General features: G+C 43.3%; 1 protein-coding gene across 1 annotated transcript in view; it reads left to right on the forward strand.

Annotated features, from left to right (window-relative positions):
• RNF125 (ring finger protein 125) overlaps nt 1-9757 on the forward strand; it is a 35197-nt gene that overhangs the window by 14989 nt on the left and 10451 nt on the right. The window contains exons 2-3 of the mRNA XM_069731253.1: nt 7100-7253; nt 7415-7509. Of these exons, the coding sequence (XP_069587354.1) occupies nt 7100-7253; nt 7415-7509 (249 nt within the window). The remainder of the gene's footprint in view (nt 1-7099; nt 7254-7414; nt 7510-9757) is intronic.

Below are 9757 nucleotides of genomic sequence, written 5' to 3' on the forward strand. Positions count from 1 at the left end.
TTTTGCGCATTTCAATGCGGTTTTACAACAGCGATTTTCTATTTGAGCAGTTGTAAAACCGCTGTGGAATCCGCAGAAAGAAGTGACATGCTGCGGAATGTAAACCGCTGCGTTTCCGTGCAGTTTTTCTGCAGCATGTGTACAGCGATTTTTGTTTTCCATAGGTTTGCATTGAACTGTAAACTCATGGGAAACTGCTGCGGATCCGCAGCGTTTTCCGCAGCGTGAGCACATACCTTTAGAATTAGGCTATGTGCACACGGTGCGGATTGGCCGCTGCGGATCCGCAGCAGAGTTCCATCAGGTTTACAGTACCATGTAAACATATGGAAAACCAAATCCGCTGTGCCCATGGTGCGGAAAATACCGCGCGGGAACGCTGCGTTGTATTTTCCGCAGCATGTCAATTCTTTGTGCGGATTCCGCAGCGTTTTACACCTGTTCCTCAATAGGAATCCGCAGGTGAAATCCGGACAAAAAACACTGGAAATCCACAGTAAATCCGCAGGTAAAACGCAGTGCCTTTTACCCGCGGATTTTTAAAAAATGGTGCTGAAAAATCTCATACGAATCCGCAACGTTGGCACATAGCCTTAGGGTTAGGGTTGGGTTGGAATTAGGGTTGTGGTTAGGGTTAGGGGTGTGTTGGGGTTACGGGTGTGTTGGGGTTAGGGTTGTGATTAGGGTTACGGCTACAGTTGGGATAAGGGTTAGGGGTGTGTTGGAGTTAGAATTGAGGGGTTTCCACTGTTTAGGCACATCAGGGGGTCTCCAAACGCAACATGGCGCCACCATTGATTCCAGCCAATCTTGTATTCAAAAAGTCAAATGGTGCTCCCTCACTTCCGAGCCCCGACGTGCGCCCAAACATATGGGGTACCAGCATACTCAGGACAAACTGCGCAACAATTACTGGGGTCCAATTTCTCCTGTTACCCTTGTGAAAATAAAGAAATGCTTGCTAAAACATCATTTTTGAGGAAAGAAAAATGATTTTTTATTTTCACGGCTCTGCGTTGTAAACGTCTGTGAAGCACTTGGGGTTCAAAGTGCTCACCACATATCTAGATAAGTTCCTTGGGGGGTCTAGTTTCTAAAATGGGGTCACTTGTGGGGGGTTTCTACTGTTTAGGCACACCAGGGGCTCTGCAAACGCAATGTGACGCCCGCAGACCATTCCATCAAAGTCTGCATTTCAAAAGTCACTACTTCCCTTCTGAGCCCCGACGTGTGCCCAAACAGTGGTTTACCCCCACACATGGGGTATCAGCGTACTCAGGAGAAACTGGACAACAACTTTTGGGGTCCAATTTCTCCTGTAACCCTTGGGAAAATAAAAAATTCTGGGCTAAATAATTATTTTTGAGGAAAGAAAACGTATTTATTATTTTCACGGCTCTGCATTATAAACTTCTGTGAAGCACTTGGGGGTTCAAAGTGCTCACCACACATCTAGATAAGTTCCTTTCGGGGTCTAGTTTCCAAAATGGGGTCACTTGTAGGGGAGCGCCAATGTTTAGGCACACAGGAGCTCTCCAAACGCGACATGGTGTCCGCTAACGATGGAAATAATTTTTAATTCAAAAAGTCAAATGGCGCTCCTTCCCTTCCGAGCCTTACCATGTGCCCAAACAGTGGTTTACCCCCACATATGAGGTATCGGCGTACTCAGGAGAAATTGCCCAACACATTTTAGGATCCATTTTATCCTGTTGCCCATGTGAAAATGAAAAAATTGAGGCTAAAAGAATTGTTTTGTGAAAAAAAAGTACTTTTTCATTTTTACGGATTAATTTGTGAAGCACCTGGGGGTTCAAAGTGCTCACTATGCATCTAGATAAGTTCCTTGGGGCGTCTAGTTTCCAAAATGGGGTCACTTGTGGGGGAGCTCCAATTTTTAGGCACACGGGGGCTCTCCAAACGTGACATGGTGTCCGCTAAAGAGTGGAGCCAATTTTTGATTCAAAAAGTCAAATGGCGCTCCTTCCCTTCCAAGCCCTGCCGTGCGCCCAAACAGTGGTTTACCCCCACATATGAGGTATCAGCGTACTCAGGACAAATTGGACAACAACTTTCGTGGTTCAGTTTCTCCTTTTACCATTGGGAAAATAAAAAAATTGTTGCTAAAAGATAATTTTTGTGACTAAAAAGTTAAATGTTCATTTTTTCCTTCCATGTTGCTTCTGCTGCTGTGAAGCACCTGAAGGGTTAATAAACTTATTGAATGTGGTTTTGAGTACCTTGAGGGGTGCAGTTTTTAGAATGGTGTCACTTTTGGGTATTTTCAGCCATATAGACCCCTCAAACTGACTTCAAATGTGAGGTGGTCCCTAAAAAAAATGGTTTTGTAAGTTTCGTTGTAAAAATGACAAATCGCTGGTCAAATTTTAACCCTTATAACTTCCTAACAAAAAAACATTTTGTTTCCAAAATTGTGCTGATGTAAAGTAAACATGTGGGAAATGTTATTTATTAACTATTTTGTGTCACATATCTCTCTGGTTTAACAGAATAAAAATTAAAAATGTGAAAATTGCGAAATTTTCGCCAAATTTCCGTTTTTATCACAAATAAACGCAGAATTTATTGACCTAAATTTACCACTAACATGAAGCCCAATATGTCACGAAAAAACAATCTCAGAACCGCTAGGATCCGTTGAAGCGTTCCTGAGTTATTACCTCATAAAGGGACACTGGTCAGAATTGCAAAAAACGGCAAGGTCTTTAAGGTCAAAATAGGCTGGGTCATGAAGGGGTTAATAGAAAAACACAAGAAAACACACTGATAAGCCAACCCCCAACCCTAACCCTAAGGGATCCTAACCCTAACCCAAACCCTAAGGGATCCTAACCCAAACCCTAAGGGATCCTAACCCTAAACCAAACCCTAAGGGATCCTAACCCTAAACCAAACCCTAAGGGATCCTAACCCTAAACCAAACCCTAAGGGATCCTAACCCTAACCCAAACCCTAAGGGATCCTAACCCTTAGGGTTAGGGTTAGGATCCCTTAGGGTTAGGATCCCTTAGCGTTTGGGTTTGTGTTAGGGTTAGGATCCCTTAGGGTTAGGATCCCTTAGCGTTTGGGTTTGTGTTAGGGTTAGGATCACTTAGCGTTTGGGTTTGTGTTAGGGTTAGGATCCCTTAGCGTTTGGGTTTGTGTTAGGGTTAGGATCCCTTAGCGTTTGGGTTTGTGTTAGGGTTAGGATCCCTTAGCGTTTGGGTTTGTGTTGGCGTTAGGGTTAGGATCCCTTAGGGTTAGGATCCCTTAGGGTTAGGGTTAGGATCCCTAGGGTTACTAGGGATCCTAACCCTAACCCTAGCTATTTCTGTTTATAGTGGGTTTTCCTGTTGATTTTGATGATTGGCAGCTGTCACACACTTCTCATCATGCGTTTCAAAAACGCAAACGCAGGAAAAAACGCATGTAAACGCGTCCAAACGCCGCGTTTGTATTAAAACATGCAAAAACGCTCGCGTCTAAAAAAAAAATGCAGCGTTTAAATACGTTTTTGCACCAAATGCATTTGCGTTTAAAACGCTGCGTTTTTAAACGCAAATGTGAACCCAGCCTAACCCATTTTTGGCACAGTCCCTTATCGCACTGTATGCCTGTCCACAATTTCCAAAATAAATAATGCAGGATCTCCCCACAAAAAAAAAACAACAGTGTTTATTACTTGTAGGGCTGTGTATTCGGTAAGCCAAACCTCCAACTCCTCAATTTCCACGACTCCAGCCCTGCCTCACTACTGAGCATGTGCATAAAGTGCAGAGATCCATAGATCGGGAACAGACATTTATAGGACATTTCATAACTTTCCCAAATTCTTATGGAAACCTTTTAACCCCTTAATCCCATATGACGTACTATCCCGTCGAGGTGCCCTGGGACTTAATTCCCAGTGACGGCATAGTACATCATATGCGATCGGCCGCGCTCCCGGGTGTCAGCTGCCTATCGCAGCTGACATCCGGCACTATGTGCCAGGAGCGGTCACGGACCGCTCCCTGCACATTAACCCCCGGCACACCGCGATCAAAGATGATCGCGATGTGCCGGCGGTATAGGGAAGCTTCCCGCAGTAATAAAAGTACACATATTTAGTATCGCCGCGTCCGTAACGACCCAACCTATAAAACTGGCCCACTAGTTAACCCCTTCAGTAAACACCGTAAGAAAAAAAAAAACGAGGTAAAAAAACAACGCTTTATCATACCGCCGAACAAAAAGTGGAATAACACGCGATCAAAAAGACAGATATAAATAACCATAGTACCGCTGAAAACGTCATCTTGTCCCGCAAAAAACGAGCCGCCATACAGCATGATCAGCAAAAAAATAAAAAAGTTATAGTCATCAGAATAAAGCGATGCAAAAATAATTATTTTTTCTATAAAATAGTTTTTATCGTATAAAAGCGCCAAAACATAAAAAACAAATATAAATGAGGTATCGCTGTAATCGTACTGACCCGAAGAATAAAACTGCTTTATCAATTTTACCAAACGTGGAACAGTATAAACGCCTCCCCCAAAAGAAATTCATGAATAGCTGGTTTTTGGTCATTCTGCCTCACAAAAATCGGAATAAAAAGCGATCAAAAAATGTGACGTGCCCAAAAATGTTACCAATAAAAACGTCAACTCGTCCCGCAAAAAACAAGACCTCACATGACTCTGTGGACCAAAATATGGAAAATTTATAGCTCTCAAAATGTGGTAACGCAAAAAATATTTTTTGCAATAAAAAGCGTCTTTCAGTGTGTGACGGCTGCCAATCATAAAAATCCGCTAAAAAACCCGCTATAAAAGTAAATCAAACCCCCCTTCATCACCCCCTTAGTTAGGGAAAAATAAAAAAAAATGTATTTCCATTTTCCCATTAGGGCTAGGGCTAGGGTTGGGGCTAGGGTTAGGGCTAGGGTTAGGGTTAGGGCTAGGGGAGGGGCTAGGGTTAAGGCTACCGTTAGGGTTGGGGCTAAAGTTAGGGTTAGGGTTGGGGCTAAAGTTACGGTTAGGGTTTAGATTACATTTACGGTTGGGAATAGGGTTGGGATTGGGGTTAGGGGTGTGTCAGGGTTAGAGGTGTGGTTAGGGTTACTGTTGGGATTAGGGTTAGGGGTGTGTTTGGATTAGGGTTTCAGTTATAATTGGGGGGTTTCCACTGTTTAGGCACATCAGGGGCTCTCCAAACGCGACATGGCGTCCGATCTCAATTCCAGCCAATTCTGCGTTGAAAAAGTAAAACAGTGCTCCTTCCCTTCCGAGCTCTCCCGTGTGCCCAAACAGGGGTTTACCCCAACATATGGGGTATCAGCGTACTCAGGACAAATAGGACAACAACCTTTGGGGTCCAATTTCTCCTGTTACCCTCGGGAAAATACAAAACTGGGGGCAGAAAAATAATTTTTGTGGGAAAAAATTTTTGTTTTATTTTTACGGCTCTGCATTATAAACTTCTGTGAAGCCCTTGGTGGGTCAAAGCGCTCACCACACATCTAGATAAGTTCCTTGGGGGGTCTACTTTCCAACATGGGGTCACTTGTGGGGGGTTTCTACTGTTTAGGTACATTAGGGGCTCTGCAAACGCAATGTGACGCCTGCAGACCATTCCATCTAAGTCTGCATTCCAAATGGCGCTCCTTCCCTTCCGAGCCCTTCCATGCGTCCAAACGGTGGTTCCCCCCCACATATGGGGTATCAGCGCACTCAGGACAAATTGGACAACAACTTTTGGGGTCCAATTTCTTCTGCTACCCTCGGGAAAATACAAAACTGGGGGCTAAAAAAATAATTTTTGTGGGAAAAAATTTTTGTTTTATTTTTACGGCTCTGCATTATAAACTTCTGTGAAGCCCTTCGTGGGTCAAAGCGCTCAAAACACATCTAGATAAGTTCCTTAGGGGGTCTACTTTCCAAAATGGTGTCACTTGTGGGGGGTTTCAATGTTTAGGCACATCAGTGGCTCTCCAAACGCAACATGGGGTCCCATCTCAATTCCTGTCAATTTTGCATTGAAAAGTCAAACGGCGCTACTTCCCTTCCGAGCTCTCCCATGCGCCCAAACAGTGGTTTACCCCCACATATGGGGTATCAGCGTACTCAGGACAAATTGTACAACTTTTGGGGTCCAATTTCTTCTCTTACCCTTGGGAAAATAAAAAATTGGGGGTGAAAAGATAATTTTTTGTGAAAAAAAGTAAAATGTTCATTTTTATTTAAACATTCCAAAAATTCCTGTGAAGCACCAGAAGGGTTAATAAACTTCTTGAATATGGTTTTGAGCACCTTGAGGGGTGCAGTTTTTAGAATGGTGTCACACTTGGGTATTTTCTATCATATAGACCCCTCAAAATGACTTCAAATTAGATGTGGTCGCTAAAAAAAAATGGTGTTGTAAAAATGAGGGAAATGTTACTTATAAAGTATTTTGTGTGACATATCTCTGTGATTTAATTGCATAAAAATTCAAAGTTGGAAAATTGCGAAATTTTCAAAATTTTCGCCAAATTTCCGTTTTTTTCACAAATAAACGCAGGTAATATTCAAAGAAATTTTACCACTATCATGAAGTACAATATGTCTCGAGAAAACAATGTCAGAATCACTGGGATCCGTTGAAGCGTTCCAGAGTTATAACCTCATAAAGGGACAGTGGTCAGAATTGTAAAAATTGGCCCGGTCATTAACGTGCAAACCACCCTTGGGGCTTAAGGGGTTAAAGCACATCCTGCACTGAACTACTGTACCCATACCCAATTTATTATATATTGTCGGAGTGAGTCCATTTATACCGACTCAGACTCTGACTCCAGCAAAATGGACACCGACCCCCACTACTCCGACTTAATTTTTTTAAATTGAAGTAATAAAAAGTGATTTTATTTTGTAATACTTTTGCCTTGCACTACTTTTATAGGAATTGAACATATTCATGTAAAATTCTTTCCTTTGACAATCATGGAAACCTTATTTCCTTTTACTAACACAGTACCGAGATAATAATGCTTATTGCACCAGTCCATTAGTCAGTATAGCTAGGTTCACATGTTCTGCCATACAGTGTGGTCATTCTGTTTCCTCTTGTCTTTTAGGTTTTGTTACTCTTGTATAAAAGCTAGTCTAAGTAATAACGCCGACGCATGTCCCTATTGCCGAGCTCCCCTATGTACAGCAGGAACGCTTGCTGTGGACATCATGAAGAAGATGAAAACTGTCTTTCAGAATTGCGAGGGATGTGAAGAGAAGGTAAGGCAGAAGATCTTGGGTTGTGCCTGCTGATACTTACTATATGTAATATAGTACATGGCTGATCTCGGTTTTACATATGTGGCTGACAATTTAAATATAATATAGAGGCTGAATCCACGTTACCATAAGTCTTACTGGTATTCTCTGCTTTTTTTCAGATCTGCTTGAGTGAAATGAGAGCGCACCTAAATAAGTGTCAGCCATATATTTCAAAGTATGGACCTCTAGTAGAGTTAGGGAAGATAGCATGCAGGTATGTTCATTGTGACAATGGCTCTGTATGTGTGTGTGTGTGTGTGTGTGTGTGTGTGTGTGTGTGTGTGTGTGTGTGTGTGTGATTTGTTTGTTTTTGTTTTTTTTCATGATCTTAATGTATTTGATTTGAGCTTTAACTTGGGACTTCATAAACTAAAAAAATCCCACAAAAACAAAATTTTGAACTTGAAAAATATATAAAGTAGCACAGCAAACTTGCAGGAAATCTATTTCCATGTAGCATGTTTGGGAGCTTTCAGAATAGTTAGTGGCCATTCGGATGCCTCAGTAATTTCCATTGTTTAATTGTATTTCACATCCTATGGCCACGTGCACACACTGAATATTCGGTCAGTATTTTACCTCAGTATGTGTAAGCCAGAACCAGGAGTGATGATAAATACAGAAGTGGTGACTAGTGATAAGCGAGTGTACTCATTGCTCTGGTTTTCCCGAGCATACATGGGTGACCTCCGAGTATTTATGACTGCTCGGAGATTTAGTTTTCATCGCGGCAGCTGAATGATTTACATCTATTAACCAGGCTGAGTACATGTGGGGATTCCCTAGTAACCAGGCAACCCCCACATGTACTCAGGCTGGCTAATAGCCATAAATCATTCAGCTGCCGCGATGAAAACGAAATCTCCGAGCAGTCATAAATACTCGGAGGTCACCCGAGCAACGAGTACACTGGCTCATCACTAGTGGTGACGTGTTTCTATTGGGGTATGTGCACACGATGCGGACCCGCAGCAGTTTCCCATAGGTTTACAGTTCAATGTAAACCTATGGGAAACAAAAAACGCAGTGCACATGCTGCAAAAAAAACTTGCGGAAACGCATCGGTTTACATTCCGCAGCATGTCACTTCTTTCTGCGGATTCCGCAGCGGTTTTACAACTGCCCCTATAGAAAACCGCAGTTGTAAAACCGTGGTAAATCCACAGCGGTTTTCCACTGCGGATTTATCAAATCTGCAACAGAAAAATCCGCAGGGTACCATTTTACGTGTGCACATAGCCTTATACTCTTCCTCTGGTTGTTCCACTTCTGGGTTTGGCTTACGAATACTAATGTAAAATGCTGAGCGTGTGACTGTGGCCTTATGTCTTGCCGTGTACTCAAGAGCTGTCTCCACACAGCATTGCTGTAAAGAAACTTGTCTGTCTTCGTAGTCCTAAACTTCTTCCTTCATCAGTCTGACGTTACATAGCAACACTGGAGAAGACATCACAGATGCATGGCATTTCACGGATCTAGAACAGTTATACCGAATGCCAAGTACATTGGGGGCATGGAAAATAAAATCTAGTCAAACGGAGCGTAATTCTGCACACAGCTGTGCCTCCATGCACAGCAGTATTACTCATGTGTGACTTGTGTACGCAACATGGCTATTTGTCTTACAGCCCAATGGCCGCTGTTATAGAGTGGTGCGACCGCAAGTAGCAGACAAGTCACACAAGTGTTGTGTAGCCCCGACTAAAGGATAGGTATGCGAGCAGGGCCCTCATTTCTCTTGGTATCTGTTTTGATCTATGTGTTTATGGTTATACTGTAATGTCTATTGTCTGTACAAGTCCCCTCTAAAATGTAAAGTGCTGCAGCATATGTTGGCACTATAGAAATAAAATTATTATTATTAGAGGATTGAATTACTGCTCTCTTTATGTACCGTGTTTTTCCGACCATAAGATGCACTTCTTTCCCTCCAAATTTGGGAGGAAAGTGTGGGTGTGTCTTATGGTCCGGATGTAACGTGGGGAGGGAGCAGCAGCAGTGGGATCGCACTGTTATCCCACTTGCAGGAGGCAGAAAAATGTCCCAGCTGCCAGAATCCAGGGCTGGGGAAACCACATGGTCTCGATGATTAAAGTGCAGTGAATATTCATTAGCCGCTTCCCCGCCCACCTGTCAGCGCTGAGCAGGGAGCAGCAAATGAATACTCCTTAAACAGGGACACACATGGTTTCCCCAGCGCTGGATTCCTGCAGCAGCTGGGGAGCTCTGTGTGGCCGGTAGAGGAGGGGGCAGCAGCAGCAGGGGCCAGAGGGGACAAGATCACCGCATACCTGCCTGGGCTGTGCTGGATGCTGAGGCATAAGGACCTGTGTGATGTCATGAAGTGGGCGGGCTGGAGCATCACATGACAGCACAGATCCCTCCCTCTTCTTGACATCACAGGTCCTTCAGACTCCCCACTAGAATCTACAAGCTTCTCTTATGACCTGTGCTGTGAAGAG

The sequence above is a fragment of the Ranitomeya imitator genome, chromosome 6 (genome assembly GCF_032444005.1).
Source record: "Ranitomeya imitator isolate aRanImi1 chromosome 6, aRanImi1.pri, whole genome shotgun sequence".
In the NCBI taxonomy this organism is placed as follows: domain Eukaryota; kingdom Metazoa; phylum Chordata; class Amphibia; order Anura; family Dendrobatidae; genus Ranitomeya; species Ranitomeya imitator.